This window comes from Apium graveolens, chromosome 9, assembly GCF_009905375.1.
Source record: "Apium graveolens cultivar Ventura chromosome 9, ASM990537v1, whole genome shotgun sequence".
Classification (NCBI taxonomy): Eukaryota; Viridiplantae; Streptophyta; class Magnoliopsida; order Apiales; family Apiaceae; genus Apium; species Apium graveolens.
Genome location: NC_133655.1, coordinates 249,299,837 through 249,316,574, shown reverse-complemented (window position 1 = coordinate 249,316,574; position 16,738 = coordinate 249,299,837). Strand labels below are relative to the sequence as shown.

The window sequence follows — 16,738 nt, the reverse complement described above, 5'->3', positions numbered from 1 at the left end:
AGGGCTTACCTCTGTCTTTTGGTACCTAGCCACTTAATTATTTCAGCACTTGGCATCATGTTGCTGTTGAGTAGAGTAGAGTAGAAGAACAGAAGCCCAAACCAACTGGGCATATCCAATTTTTTTTAACAAAATCCATCTAAATTGCGGTTTGCAAGACTTTGAGAGCAACAAGTCGTGGTTTCTTAGACAACTTGGACTCCTTGATTAATGGCAGGGGAGAAAATACGCGTGCTAATTGTTGTCAACTGTAAATTGAGTCTCCAGTCCCAAATTTCTCGAGGATAGTCTGATTGAGAGTCCTTATTTTTCCAATAATGTTTTCTGGAATCATCTATCACATTGAGTTTCTCAAGGTTCTTGCACTGAGTTCCAATGATTCGAGACAACAGATAGTACTAACTTCAGTCTCGTTTTAAATATGTCGGACAACCTGCTACAATGTTTTGTGAACTTGCGAGTTGCAAGTAGGGGACTGGTCCATCTATTGATTGTCAAATCTGATATCTCCCCTTCCATGGCTTTCTTTTTGAGGATATCTTTAAACTCACGGTTGTTTTGTAAAACCTTCAAGATATTAACGTTTTTGGATCTTTCAAGAAACAAATTAAGTAGCTCCTTACCTGAAAGCTTCAAGAATCATAAATCATTCTATACTATTTGTTAGTTTCCACTTGTAATTCGTAGCTTACAAAATTTAAAGGCAACTCTGTGACACAGCCACCTATAGCTTTTATTGTATTTCAACACCAGATAAATTATTAATTTTACAAAACAATTATCTGTTTCACTTCAAACACCTCATACTCGAATCAGTACACCAGCTTTCAACAACAATCCAAACAGAGCCAAATAAATTGAGCTATTTAGTTCTCACCCTCGATTTCTACTATGAGAAATGTGTGCTGAACTTAATCTGCAATGCAACGGCCTGAATACTGTTGTACCAGCAATCTGTCACTCACACTGGTTTGATACCTAAATGGTTGTTCAGGAAACATGCTTGAAGGCCAAATGGGTGTGCAAAGTGTGTACAATTAGCAAAAAAACAAGAAGTGCAAGATAGCTGAAATACAAGCAGATTCAGAGATTTCCACCATCTTTAGATTCAAGCTCCAAGTATCTAACCGTGGAGCCATGTCATCCTCAATTTTCTGGGTACAAATCATCACCATCTCCTTTGATAAATAATCAAGTTGAACCAGACAGCAGAGAGAATTCCATCATTGGACATTCAACTGTTAGAAGGTGTGGCTAGATTTTTCGTAATAGTCAATAGTTTTATCTTAATGGACAGCTATTCCCCAACTCCAAAAATTCGCAGAGAGACGATCATTTAATTTTTTGGTGTTAAATGCTGATCTTGGTATACGAAAATGTGATCTTAACCTAGAATATAACAGAATAAAATATCTTCATCACTGGATAGCAGAGGTAAGAAAGCTCGATCACCAAACATTCATGCAAATGAATAGAACTCACAATTTGCTTCCTCAAATTCAGATGATCTTAATAGTTAATAGCATACGATATTGCTACTTTGGAGAAGCAGCATTATATATTATGCAAGCGTATATTGTGAAGTAATACATAAACCATTTTTTTTTATATATTATATATTTATATAGGAATCACATCTTTTTATCATTTCTTGACTATCAATTGCGCTACTGGTACAATAGTAGCCAACATGGCTTGCAAGGATAGACTAGGTGAGATGCCCAAAGAATCTAAATCTCAAGATGTAAATCGAGTTTCTAGAGGTACAACAGGAGTCGGGACAACTGCAGATTTGATAAATTAAGATTGCCACCAACCACAGCAAGAAAATGAGGAAGGTATTTGGCCAGTTCTGCGAATATAATTTGCTTGCTTCTCAGTTTTTATACTTTGGTGGTTTCTCTCAGATTCTGCTGCTGCTAGCTTCTCTTCAGCTTTAAGCCTTACAGCTGCTAGTTTTTTCGTAAGCTTATCATGTGCTCGAGTACTCATTCTCTCCACTTGGACCTGAAAATGAATGTGAAACCCAGAATAACTTTTATTCAACCACTGATTTTGTTCAACAGAAAGAGCTGAAGGCAGCCAGCAGCTTATCAATTACACTCACAGCATTTAAACAGCTTAAATGATTACATGAGCAGAATAGCAGATTGACTTGGATTCATATATCTTTCATTTGCCCAACACTTATGTGGAAATCCTAATTTCTTCGACTGCAAGCTTTCATTACCATATAAATAAAATTACCAGTAGGCAATTGTTCTAACTGTACGAGGAAATCATTGAGTTAATGTAAAAAAACAAGGGAGACAGATCAACTTCGAATTTTTCAGAATTTCTTTTTCCACAATACAGCCTTTCATATGAATTGTCCTGATTTCATACAGAGTTTAGTAGCAAAGCATACACCTCACCTTGATTTTCCTCATCTCAGCTTCATTCTTTGCTATTTCATGGTTTTCCCATGCATGTATCTTGATCTCTTCCTGCTTGAATCTGGCAATTGAATAAACATCAGTGACTTTGTTTCTAAAACTGGAATATCAAGCAGACATGGAAAATGTATGTATCCGTGGCTTTAAATATACACCAAGTAACTTTATCTTTGGAAATAGAATTCCAGACATAAGAATATAATAGTAAGAGTCGTGGACAAAAAAAAATTGTGCAAAAGTTAAACAAGTATTTGGCTAATGCCAGTGGGGCAATTTAACAAGTTGACGAAACCCAAAGACTATAAGGAGAAAGAATATAGGATATCAAGCAAAACCATCCGTGGTAGAGAAAGAGACCCCTAGTTCGTAGTAAAGATTCATGTACTGGTATTTTGAGTTAATTGGATATAGAATCTTATTTGGGCAAAAGCCGATCAAGGATTCCAGAAAACAACCTGGCCATACACTTAGCTTTCTCTGCCTCCTCCCAAGCAGCTGCACGCGTCTCAATCAAATTTTTAAGTTGTTTCTCCCGTTCAAGAAATTTCGATGAAGTAGAAGCATCATTATCTTCTTCTTCTTTGCTAGCCCAAGCTGCAATATTGATCTTACCCAGCTGCGTTCCAAGGAGCATAATCTCTCTCCTAGTTTTTATTTGCATCTCCTTCTCGGACAATTCCTTTTTATTGCAATCTGACACGTTGCTGGAATGATATGGGCTCGATGAAGCTCTTCTTGGAGTTGATAGCTGTAAAGAGGTTGGAGTGCGGATAGGTGTTACCCTTACAGGAGTTCCAGTCCTGGAAGGCTCCTGGCTAGCAGTAGGAGTCATTTCTGTACCCATATCTCTCATTGATACTGATCTAGTTGTTGAAGGGGGTGGAATAATTGTTGTTGCACTATGGATGGACATAGATGAATCATGCTGGCTCAGATTAACTGCATAACTCAAAAATCAAATTTGGTAAATGTCTTTTATTTATCAAATTGCTTACAACTGTGACAGTAGAAAGACCACTGCCTCTCTAGTAAAAGTAAAACAGACAGGACATCTCATAAATCATCACATAGCATCCATCACACAACTAAATAGAACCTAGTACAGTTAAGTTAAGTCAAGAAAATTGTTACCCAACAATATATATGTTATGTATTCCTCTTTTTTTCTTATATACCAGATTTAAATTTTGTGCGCTGAAAGTTTATGCAACAAAGACCAAATCAGATGATAATGCACTGAAATAATAGATAATCCGCATAAAGCAGAAAATCTATGCACAAGGGACCATAAGCATTTTCAGAAGTTCAACACCGTATTTCCAAAATCAAGTTTGTTTAGCCAATTATATTCTGTAACGACTGCATGAAGTATTGATGTGCGCCTTAATGTGTAAGAAAAACTAACAAAAACTATGATTCAGTTCCACTGCCAGACACGAGACCCTTCACCATAACTGTAGGCAATCTTACAAATAGATGAAAATAGATCAATATTCGCCATTAAATTAAGAGTAAATTGCAAAGTGGTGTCTCAACTTTACCCGCTTTTGCATTTTGGTGGCTGAAATTTCAAATTTACAAAATAATGTCCAAATATTAGTTTTATATTTCAAAAAGGTGGCTAGGGCCACTTTTTTGAGAGAAAAAAAATCTGATGTTTGTTCTTTAAAAAGTGGCCCTAGCCACCTTTTTGAAATATAAAACTAATATTTGGCCACTATATAACAAATTTGAAATTTCGGTCACCAAAATGCAAAAGCGGGTAAAGTTGAGCCACCACTTTGCAATTTACTCTTAAATTAATTCAATGCCATTATTGACAAAAAAAAAATTCAAGGACCAAGATTGCAGATTGCCTTTGCAATCTGGGAACACTAAAATCGGTGCCCAGAGTCTTACTTGCTGATTGTTTGAGAAAGTTTTCAGTTGTGACCACTGTGTTGTTATATGGATCAGTACTTTGATATGGATCACCCTCCCACTTAACAGGATTACGCCATCCAGCTTCGTTGAATTCCGGGTTCAGTTCCATCCTCTTGGTATCCTGTTCTTCATAAGTGACCAACATCTGATCTGGAATTTCTAAAACAACTTTCATAGATGTTTGTCGGTTCCCATAGCCAAACTGATTATTCTTCCTCATTCCAACACCACCCTCTACATGGAGCTGCCTGTTTGTATTTCGGTTGGTTGTTGGACTGGCTATCCATTTCTGAGCATCATCCCATTTGGAAGGTGGAGCTTTGAAGAAAGGAGCAAGACTCGCTCTTTGCAGGCCACACTGTGCTCTCTGAAACTCAAAAACCGACGACGACAAAGTTATATTGTCAAGGCCACTGTCCTCTTGAAACTTAATTCTTGAATTATAAAAAGGCTGATCTTTCAATGTATGGTCGCTACCAATTCCCATGGCCAATGATGCAACTGCAGTGGAAGTCAAACACTGAGGAGCAACACTTACAACATCTACATCTTTGCAACTCTCAGAGCAGCACACACCTAGTCCTGCCAACATATAGTCACTATTACAATTTAAATTTGACAACATAAACTCAATAAATCAACTAAAGTCAGTTCCTTTAAATCAAGAGACCTCATTATCCAAGGGAAGATATCCAAAGCAAATTACTAGTTTACAACTCTCTCCAAAGGATATCACATTATAATCAATCAAGCAAAAAACTTGAACATATGGTTCACTAATTTAAAAATCCAACTTTACGTTTTCCTATCCCATTTAACCAAGTAATGGCATGGCATATAAAGTAACACTTCAATTTGCATAGATTAATTTGCATTTTCGGATTAGGAGCACAAACTTTAATCGAACTAATTGCCATGATCCCAACTTTCTCCACACCATTCTCCAGAAGCCAACCAAAAAAACAAGAACCTTATCACACCAAATAGAAATTCTACCAGATTACAATCTAACTTATCTAATCATAAGTCAAGTTATATAAATTACCCATTACTACATAGTGCATATCATTTACACACCTAAAATGACAGAAAAAAAGAAAGAAAGAAAGAAAAGAAAAGTAATATACCTGTGCCATCAATCTCTAAACCTTGAGATCTCAAAGAGAATGTGGAATTGAGCTCATCTCCATCCTGTAGTCCTTCTTGTTTATCCTTCTTCTCTACTCCCATTAGCATGCTACTCAACTTTCTAAACAAAGATACAATAAAGAATGGTATATTGAAGTGATAATAATAGTGTGATAGCTGAAACAAAGATACAATAGAATTTACATATTGAAGTGAAAATGCAAGTAATGTGATAGCTCAGTAAAACAAATTGGGTAGTGTATAAGGTTATAACTTACACATATACCTGAGAGATTAAAGATTTGATCTTTTTACCAAAACAAGACTCAAAATCTTTTCTTGAAGCAATATCACCAAAAGGGTAATAAAAATACAATGTTTTTTCTCTAGTTTCTTGGCAATGGAAAAAGTAAGAGTTAAATAGAGAAAAGACCCACCAGCTGCAAATGCAGAGGTTTCTTGTGGAATCTTTGATAGTCCACCTCTACTTGATTCATTACAGGAAGCAACCAGACCCTGTTGACAAAAATGTCTTTGTCATACACACAGTGAGTGTGTGTTGAAACTGAATTATTGAAAGGGATGAGTGTGGAAGTAGTAGTAGTAGCATGTATAGGTACTTGCATTATATATGCATGTGTCTGAATTAATGATGTCAATTTTGAAAGAGACAAAAGGGAGAGTTGAAGGAGTTTGTTAAATTTCAAGGCCTGGTTTGAGTGTTTAACCCCACGTCCCACACCCCCTCTTTCCGACCTCAAACATGGTCCGGGGGGCATGGTGTAATGAACTAATTCACAGAGTGGAACATGTCACGGTAGAGCTCCAATAAAAAATGTTCAACTGAGCTCAACTCAGCCTTCCCTTTCTAGTATTAAGTTGGACTCGGAAAAAATGAATTCATACCCAAAACGGCAAAACTCAATTTAATTTAATCATATATTTATATGAGCCTAGAGACTCGGATATTCCCATCCCGACCCAATTTGACTCTTTTCCAATTTCCTGCTTCTCATCCCTCAATCCTGATTTATAATAAAAAAATTATATTTATTAAAAATAGGTATGATTTCTATTAATATATTTATAAGTCTAGAATATTTAATTCATTTTTAATTGATAATATTCGTATTAGATTACATGTATTATATATTTATCTATTATTTAAATTTCAAGTAAATATTAACTAATTTATCATATAAAATTTAAATAGTTCTTTGTATTATTAATTTTTTAAATAAATGTTTTGGAAGATATTTATGTGAACTTTTTATTGATTAATTTAATGTTAAAATTTGACTCAATTATGTGAATATTTTGTCGATTTATTTATTAAAACCGTGTTACGACTTTTTTTTCCCTAAAATATTAGTATATATTTATTTCTCCCACAAAAATTTCTTGTAATTTTTGGGAACCGAATAAAACCTATTTACAAAACAAAATACTATTTATTTATCACCTTTATAATATAGAAAACATGTACAAAATGTATTAATTTTCAGTTCCTCTCCTCGACCTATATTTATTTACATATCTAAATCTAATAAAATTCTCCTCCCTTATAATAAAAAATCTCCGGCGATGGGTCGGGCACCGGCGACCTGGTCGTCGGTGATGAAGTTAATAGTAAAAAAAGAAACGTCTGATTGGTGGGTTTTTATTAATGAATCGACACAATGGCAGGCCTTCATTTTTCACCTTCTTGCTTCTCTTTTTGGCATCCTCTCTATCATCGCTCTGGTAAAAGTTTCACACTTAATTGTATTTTAGATCATGTTTTCAAGTTATATTGTGCAGTTTAGTGATTTTTTTATTGTGGGTTTGGTTTATTTTCTTGTTTTTTTATGTGCCTGTGCTTGGTTTAATTGGATGAATATATGTGTTTTTTTTGTTGCTGAATGATGAATTAATATATATTTATATGGATTGTGTAAAGGGTTTAGCTGAGATGATCAAATTGGAACAGGAGAACCAAATGGTTTGTGCTTTTGTTTTGTGTTGCTATGTGTTGGTTGTGCATTTTGTGTTTCGTTGCGGAGTGTTTGGTTGGGTTTAGTTAGGTTGTTATTTGAACTTGACTTAGCAGGGTGAGTTTATGTCTTCACATGTTGTGGTGTGAAAAAATATGTCCATGGTGCGAGAGTAAGAGTCACATTGAAGTTTAGGAAGCAGAGGTTTGACTTTCCGAGTGCATTGAGAGCGGTGGTGTGTATTGAGTGTAACATGTGGCGTAAGTAGGGGTATGTGAGGTGTGTATTCGGGGGTGACATTAATGGTGGTATTTTTGGGATTTAAAGTTGTCATCTCAATATAGTTGTGATATTAATCTTATATACGAAACGATGCATGACAAGTATTGGGAACAAAAATTGTGGAGTAAAAAAATTAAAAGGATAGGATAAGTTGTCGTGGAAATTATAGCAGAAAATTTACTAGCCGCAAAGTGATTTAGTTGTAGAAGAATTACCGCTCCAAGGAGTTTTTGAGGGCAAACGTAGAAAATAGAAATTTGTATCCATCGCAACTCACATAGACAGAAATCTCAATCCAGTTATGAAATGCTACTAATATTAAAAGATAGCATATCCCTGTATAGGAGTCCAAACCCTAACTCAACCAACAACTGAATAATAGGGAATTAGTTAATAAGGAAAACAACTCCTCTAATTTGTTGTACTACTACCATAGTTTAGATACTTCATGTTAATCTATGTGTGTGTGTATTATTGTTGTCATGGCGCTTGTCTAGTCGAGACTAGTCCGTTTGAGAGGATCGACTTGCAAATTGTCAACTAGTCGGGCGACTAGTGTAAAATTTAAAATGAGAAAACTGAATTTTTCGAATTCCTACTAAATGACATGCAACATGCTAATATCAGCATGTCTTCTTCTCCCTTTGTTTAACTTCTTCTCACTTTTACTCTCGGTTGAATTGTAGATAAAATGTGTGTTTTTATGTACATATAAAGTGATTAAAACTATAGGTGTACATTTATATGTATAGTCTATGTATATGTATGAGTAGTCAGCATATACATATGTGTGTGTAATATATAGGAGGGAAATAAAGAGATGTTCTTAATCAACATATCTATTTTGTAACTAATACCATACGTATAAAAATGTTGGACTTTGTTGTGAGGAATCACATATAAGTTTTATATAATCATATAATATTTAATTTATTATTATTAAATTATTGACTAGTTGACGAGATGGACGACTTGACTAGACTTACCTATGTGACAACCATTATATATATAATTATATATATATGTGTGTGTGTGTGTATACTTTATAACAAATTACAATTCCTTCTATTTTTTAAATAAAAGAAGTAGAGGAAAATTAAATCAATATTTTACTTAAGTGCCCATCATTGCTGAAATTTTGAAATCTGTCATCTTCAAGTTCAGTGAGACAGTGGCACATCATGTCTTTGTGCGCAATCCTACCATTTTCAGTTACTAACGAGCTATGTTCGCCTAAAAAATCAATATGTTTCACCGTGACGGTGTCGGTTTCTATGCTTACAATTTCGAATTTTAAAAGCCTCATTTGTTTAATAGGTTCCCATCTTTGCACTTCACTTTCACCCACTGAGTCTGTGACCACCAAATCATTAACCAGAACAAGTATATTCTTTACTCCGTCTATAATATTAGTGGTGTTACCTCATTTCTCTGAAATCTTGAATATTTTGACCACATAAAAGTTGTTTTGGGTGAACATTGCCGATGAATATTACCTCTCATGAATAGTGTCGATGAACAGTGACTATGAATAATGCCTTAGAACGGTATTTTTTCCTTTTCGTTTTAAACCCTAGATCTTCTGGAAATTAAGAAATCCATTAAAAAAACCTAAGTTCTTGATGCCAATTTGATTGACAAAACAAGAATAAAAGAGTTTATGGAATAAAACATAAAAGGATGGAAACATACAATCTTAATTCAATAATTAAAGTCATGCAATGTTATGAGATTACTTTTTCTTTTATCAGTGTAAAAATCCTGTAACTGACCAACAATCGACGTGTTAACGATAAGGATACTAGTAAATAAGTAATGGAAACAAATCCTTTTAATATTCTACCACCATGACCTAGAATATTCCAAATAATCTACTTATCTAAGATGATCAAACTTAATAACAAATTACAGTTGTTTCATTTCCTAAATAATGATATAAATAATTGCTTTAAAAATCAATATTTTTAAATCGTGCTCAGCATCTCTAAATGTTAATTTGTGAATTCGACGATTTGGTTTCTGTCATCAAAAATTAAGGACAATTCAATTAATGAACTTGGTTTCACTTTTCCAAAGCTTAAAGTTGTAATAATGGATTCATTATATATAACATTGAAAATATTTATTATCTATCATATATATGTTGTATACTTGTAACACAGCACTTGAATCTCCCGATTTTTTATCTGTGTTTGGTGGTTACAGTTCATACGTACCCCCAAACGGGGTAGATGATATTTGGTTTATGCCTTTTTCTAAGATGTGGTGGGTGATTGGTTTCTAGTTCCTGTCTGTTACTCATTGTGCTGTACTGCTGTCAGTCATAGTGACTTATTAGGATTTAGGGGATACACTTCTTCTTCTGCGACGTGTTCCTGACGACAGCTGCGGCACATGGACCCAGGCTTATGAGACAAATCCAATTAGCTTTTTGTGCTCTGGAAATGTATATCCTATCTAAATGTGATATTAATTCCGTATATAGCCAGTTTAGGAGGGAATTATGAAATTATGATGGACAGTGGGAAGAGAAAAGATTTTCTTTTTCAAGGGTATAATTTTTATAAAAGAAAACTCATGCTGATTGAAGTTGTTTAGATAATTATGAAATATTATGTGTTTGCATCTTAGATGTCTGTCAAAACATATGTTCTAATAATATCTTTGACACTTTTATGGCAAATTTTTTGCTTTTTGCTACAATGTGATTATCTACGCCTCTCATAATGGTAATTTAAAGCTTGGGTTGTGTTAGGTACAATTGTTCCGGATACAGCTAAGACTGCCCGAGTATGGATGGACAACTCAGAAGGTTTTCCATTTTCTTAACTTCTTGGTCAATGGAGGTTTGTTGTTTTTTCTGTACTTGTAGTCAGTGGTGGAAACAAGGGGGAGGGGCAGTTGGCACGGATTTTGAGACTAGTACTATACATTAAAGATGTTAAGAAACAAATCTAGTAGCTGAGATGGTTTACTTTTTCTTGGCATCAACAAATAAAATAATTTGTAAATTTAGTCAACGAGTCTCCTATTTTGTTTTCAAATTTTTACTACAATGAATTTATGTGCCCCTTATTTGGAACTTGCTTACGCCGCTGCTTGTAGTTGCACCTCTCTTTCTCTTCCTTTTGTTCTTGTTTGTTTACTTTTCCTAACGTATGTTGGTTTTCGTTTTTCAGTTCGATGCGTTGTTTTTGTTTTCCGTCAAGATGTTCAAAATTTGCAACCAGAGGTAAGAACTTTCTTCAACTAACATCTGAAACCGGTTTATACCTTTAAAATATCTCTAAGCTGGGCCATTAATGAGTTGATTTTCAGATTGTACAACATCTGTTGCTTGATGTGCCAAGTCTTGCATTTTTCACAACTTACACCCTATTAGTTTTATTCTGGGCAGAAATATACTATCAGGTACCTAAACTTCTACCACGATTAACTTTCCTTGTTGGTTAGTAGTGTTAACTGTTAATTATAATTGTACTGATGTCACTTTGATCATTAAACAGGCACATGATGAATCTACTGATGGACTCAGGCCAAATTTCTTGATAATCAACAGTGTTATTTATGCCATACAGGTTTATATACCAATGATTATTCTAGCTTACCATAGGCTAATCAGGTTCTTATGCAAAAATTAGATATGTATGTACAAATTACTTAATTTTTGCTTTATAAAGTGATGATAAACTAGTAACACTTTTCGTCTAGTTGAGTGTGTGATTAGACAGAGTACATTTTCTTTGTGAGTGATTCGAATACTTGTTGAACAAACAACACATTTTCTCAATAAAAACGTTATCGTGAAATTAAAGCTCCGTGATTTGGGGAAATGGTGCTAGTCAACTATGCAGTGATGCACAAACAGGGCTACACTTTATTCTGATTAGCGGCTCATCTTTTTGGATTGCTGCTCATGCAACATCTTATTGCCCTTAGACTATTAACTCATCTCCTGCATCAAGAGTACTATTGTTGACTTGTGTTATAATGTTGATGCTATTTATAAACAATGTACATACATTGACCTCAAACATTAACTTTTTGAGTAATTTTTTTCGAATATCTTTCAGATTGTCATGTGGTTGATTATATGGTGGTATCCTATCTCAGTTTTGGTCATCATATCGAAGGTGTTCTTCGCTGGTTAGTGCTTCTTTTTGGTGTCTTATCATACTTTTGTATCATTAATATATTATGAACTGATCTCCGAAAAGCTGCTCTTAACACATCTTCCTGGGCAGGTATATCTTTGTTTGCGGCGTTGGGATTTGTTATATATGGTGGAAGGTACTGTCTTTTTCTTTCCTTAATCATTCATTAAACCGGACATAGCTGTGTCTCGGTGCAGTCATGTCATCATGCAATTTTACGTGGTTATAGTCAGGGTCAGCTCTGGGAAGGGGCACAGGTGTCCAAGTGATTACAGACTACTGAAATTTTTAGTCATCTAGAGTGATCAGTGTCGGTCACTGCTTGTGATCATTAACTTAGTATGTAGGTAGACTTTGGGCTTTTATCCAGCCCCCTCTTCCAGAAAAGAAAAAAGTAGATACAGATGCACCCATCAGTGACTGTCACCTGAAGGCAGTAGCTTGCTTTCACATATTTAAATTAATGTATATCTTTTGTAAACTACTAGTATTTACCCAATCTGTGAATTTCATTTCAACACAGGCTCTACTTGATGTTGCAGCGATTCCCAGTGGAATCAAGAGGTCGTCGTAAGAAGCTACAGGAGGTACCTAAACCACACGAGCATGCACGTACAATGTATATATAGTCTTGATTTTATGCCAGTTCAACATTACTCTTTCCCACTTGCTGTGTAATTATGTCTCTCGCAGGTTGGCTATCTTACTACCATATGCTTTACATGTTTCCTCATCAGATGCATAATGGTGAGCCAGTGTGATAAATGCATCTTCTGCTTTGTCTTTCCACAAGATTTTAAATGTTTAAGATATTCAAATTACTCTGTTATTGATGAAAATCAGTGTGAAATTTTTGATGATTAATGCTGTTATTCTAATTCTAGTGAATTTCTTCTTTCTTGTAGATGTGCTTTAATGCATTTAATAAAGCTGCTAACCTTGATGTTTTGTACCACCCTGTTCTGAGCTTCGTGTATTATTTGGTGAGTATCTGTTTTAGCTTACATGTTATCTTTTTGATGTTTATTATAAGATAGTGTATGATTATGCAAGTGACTGCTTTTCCTTTTAATTATGTTGATGTTTATGGTGTGTCAGTCACTTCATTTTTGGGACATTAAAGGATTTGTTAATATTTTAGTGCTAGCGTCTGCATATTGCTTAACATGGTTGTGCCTCTTGGACTAGCAGGGATTTTAGAAACATATATTACGATTTTATCAACACTAGTATCCAAGCGAATTTCATTATAAACACTCATTATGTACCATTGTTTCAGTCCATTCCGACATAAGTTTACCCATTCAGTATTCATCTCGAAAGGCCTTGTGCTTTACGATGAAAAGTCTTGTTTATAAAATTTCATTTAGCAAAACGAAAAGGAGAATAAATCATGTTTTTTATAAACTACAGAATCTAGTTGCCATCCTTTTAAATGGTGGTTTGAGTCTTCCAATTAGAGCAGTCCTTTCATTCACTTTTCCCCCAAGAATTGTGTTTCAAGCTGGCATCGAAGCTTATTACTACTGTATTTAATTCATAGTCTTGCTTTTAGTTTGTGTCCCCTATTTGTACTTGCAAGGAAAATCAGTTTTTTTTGTTTAATGGCACCTTCTACAGTTGGTGGAGATACTGCCCTCTAGCCTTGTCCTTTTCATTTTGAGGAAGTTACCTCCAAAGCGTGGAACCACACAATACCGCCCAATCCGCTGATTACCATGAAATATATGCGAATGCGATGTTGTAAACTGTACTGGGGTCCTTTATTGAACAATTTGATGGACCTGTTTTCTTGTGATGCTGAAGAGCTAACCTTTAGATGGGAAAGGCAGAATGGAAAGTATGAAAAGATAACTGAAGTAAACAGTAGAAAGACATTTCAGGATATCTTCAATTTTACTATGCCCTTGTGATATCGGTGTAGGCAGAAAGTCTTTCTTAGAAGGGCAAACAGAGAGCACATTGTGATATATGTCATGTTAGTGTTGTCATTTTGATGATAATTCCATACTCATTGTACAAGCATCTAAATCAATTAAATCAACATCTTGATCCTATGAAATCAAAGAAAAAGATCAGTTTTGCCTACTGGGTGAATTCAGCTTGTGAAATTTTCTACAGATCTAAGGGGTTGCCAAGGCTTGAAAGCGATTTGATTTATGAACAGAGGTTCAATTTAATATGGCAGTAATAACCCTGAAATGACTACGTTACAACATTTCTAAAACTGGAATGAAAATATAAATAAGAATTTATTGTTGCAGACTTCACTGAACTAAAACGTTATTCTAGTTGAGGTGCGGCCTGTGAAACCCATCACTACGCGGTCGTAAGTTTCTACCATATATTTTTATGTTGTACTTTACATATTTATGATGTTACAAGGTTGTTTTTATTTTGAGGCATCATTCATCTCCAGAAAAGAGTTGCATAGTTGCATGTAATCAGGCGCCAATCATATTTTGCATGTGATCTGCTAACCAGAATGGTTATTTTAATCGCCTGAGTGATGACATTAGTCCAAAATCACCAGCTTGGACTGTTACGAATAAGGTTCTTACCTTTTAATATACTCCAGTGAGATCGATTCAGTGCTATGCCCTGCCCTACCTCTAACTTGAGTTGATATTTCATGACTTTCCAATATTTGTTGGGTTCTCTGATGTTTCAGAGTGCTTCCTATAGAGTTTTTAGATTATTTTCATGTATGTAATCTCTTGAATATAATTTTTGAAAAAATTATTACTCTTGTTGTTGTACCTCCATGTGAGGAGTGTTTCTTTTTATATATAATCATTTATTGTCAAAAAAAACAGCTATTGCATTTACTTTTTATTTCACGAGATCAACCGGACTTACCCAGTTGTGCTAATGGGCTTTGATCAACCGGACTTACCCAGTTGTGCTAATGGGGTTTATTGTTTGCTTCTATTTTTAATAATTGCATCATGTTTCATCTCAGAAAGTTAACATACATGGCGTTCAGAGGATTGATTTGTTCATCAATCTTCAGAAGGCAGCTGCATCAAAATTCCAGTGATTTTATTATATCCCCATGTACAACTCTGATCGCAGTTCAAAGCCGATCCCAAATAATGCATCAAAATTAGATATACTCGAGAAGTCTTTATCCGAGACACTGTCTAAGTACTACCCTTTCCCCGGAAGGCTATATTCTGGATCCTATGTTGATTGTAATGACGAAGGCGTTCATTTTGTTGACGTCCAATTTGGATGCAAGTTGGCAAAGGTTCTGGAAAAAGCTCCGGGAAGGAAGAAGAAGAGGGTTTACAATTTGGAATCAGTTTATCTGATATATATCATGGTACTATAATGCATGTTCAATTGGATCATTTTACTTGCGGAGGAATAGCTGTAGCAGTTAACCTTTGTCATCGTCTAGGAGATGCTCTTACTCTTTGCTCTTTCCTAAGGTAGTGTGCTTCTTTGTCATGACTCCGCTATGCGCTCACCAGAAATTATCACATCTATCCCCACATTTAGTGTATAAGCTGTACGTTCCTCCATCATACTATAGTTGATTTAGACACAACTCTGTCATATCCAGATAAAAATTGGACCACAAAGGAGGTAGTGTTTCCCAACACAAAGCTAGCAAAATTGAAGGCCGTAGTGGAAAATGAAGACAAACTAGATGGAGTACTAGAATAGAAAAAAAAAAAATACACCCGCAATGAGCTTTTGACTGCACTCATTTATAGATGTATTGCAGCAGCAGTTTCTAGAATAAATTCAGGATCACATGCTGGATCAATTTTGCTCCGTAGTGTAAACGTGAGGCCTGTGATTGATCCTATACTGCCACTGCCAGAAACAAGTTAGGGAACTTTGTAATTCCAAACTACATTCTAACAAGCACGAAGACTGATCGAGACAAAGTACAGAAGATCGAGCTACATAAAATTAAAAAGTTTGATCAAGAACTCCTATGGACGTGCCATACCAGAATATCAATGCTCATGCACTTGTGCGTAGAAATGGCTTGGGATCCTATAAATTGCCTACATACCCCTATATATAGCAGATCAAGCCCTATTGTATTCTTAATATACCTGTCATAACCATCGTGGGATTGTGATTATCCTCAAGAGATAAAGCCTTTCTCTCAAGTTTTCTAGCTGAATTAGGGCTGTGAAGGCCTTATTATCACATATAATTGTCCATTATAATGTATATGCCAAGTATATAAGTAGAAGTTAAATGATAGAAGGCTGTCTTAATCCCGTTCTACTTTCCTTTCGGCTATCGCGGGAAGCGAGAGCCTGCTAGTGATACCCCGACCTGGTAGCCCCATATCGGTAACCTGTCCTGAAATCCTATTACTATTCCTGGAAGTCCGACATGGTAGTCGTAGGGCCGGTAAGCTTACTGGTAGCCTATTCCTAGAACCTTTTCCTATGTCCTAGGGTGCCATGGGTTACAAACGAACTATATATGACGACATGCCAATGACTACCGTAGGGTACCACGAACAACTTGGAAGCCTTATAGAACAAGAAAACAAGGCTAAATACAACCGCACAAATATAACTGGGGTCAAATTCAATAACTTTCGGTTGAATTAAGGGGTGCGGCTAAATTCAACCGCATGCGGTCGTATTTATTTACGGTCGTATTTATACGGTCGAATTTCGCAACAAATGCGACCGTATACGGTTGAATTTAGCAGTACTCCTAAATTACTCAACCGCATTCGGTCGAATTTACCCATACCAAAAAAATGGGGGGAATACTATATTCGACCATGTACGGTTGAATTTAGCGGTATTCCTAAATTCAACCACATCCAATCGAATTTAGCCTTTCCAAATAAATGAGAAAA

The 16,738-nt window shown here is 35.3% G+C and overlaps 2 protein-coding genes across 3 annotated transcripts; one reads left to right on the top strand and one right to left on the bottom strand.

Moving 5' to 3' along the window:
* Window positions 1-1,500: 1,500 nt before the first annotated feature.
* Window positions 1,501-5,914, bottom strand: LOC141684661 (uncharacterized). The gene is made up of 6 exons (XM_074489736.1): window positions 5,765-5,914; window positions 5,486-5,607; window positions 4,335-4,940; window positions 2,891-3,374; window positions 2,415-2,496; window positions 1,501-2,007 (listed from the first exon to the last, which is right to left on the bottom strand). Exons 2-6 carry the CDS (start codon window positions 5,592-5,594, stop codon window positions 1,801-1,803), a joined length of 1,488 nt encoding a protein of 495 aa, XP_074345837.1. The 5' UTR covers window positions 5,595-5,607; window positions 5,765-5,914; the 3' UTR covers window positions 1,501-1,800.
* A 1,087-nt stretch (window positions 5,915-7,001) lies between these two features.
* Window positions 7,002-13,983, top strand: LOC141684435 (tobamovirus multiplication protein 3-like). Of its 2 annotated transcripts, none has more exons than XM_074489421.1 (11): window positions 7,002-7,229; window positions 10,497-10,587; window positions 10,921-10,973; window positions 11,060-11,152; window positions 11,248-11,319; window positions 11,815-11,887; window positions 11,986-12,031; window positions 12,419-12,482; window positions 12,589-12,642; window positions 12,801-12,878; window positions 13,516-13,983. In XM_074489421.1, exons 1-11 carry the CDS (start codon window positions 7,071-7,073, stop codon window positions 13,606-13,608), a joined length of 876 nt encoding a protein of 291 aa, XP_074345522.1. In that variant the 5' UTR covers window positions 7,002-7,070; the 3' UTR covers window positions 13,609-13,983. The 2 variants fall into 2 exon arrangements, with proteins under 2 accessions (XP_074345522.1, XP_074345523.1); XM_074489422.1 differs by having other exon boundaries at window positions 7,022-7,229; window positions 10,497-10,553.
* Window positions 13,984-16,738: the final 2,755 nt, after the last annotated feature.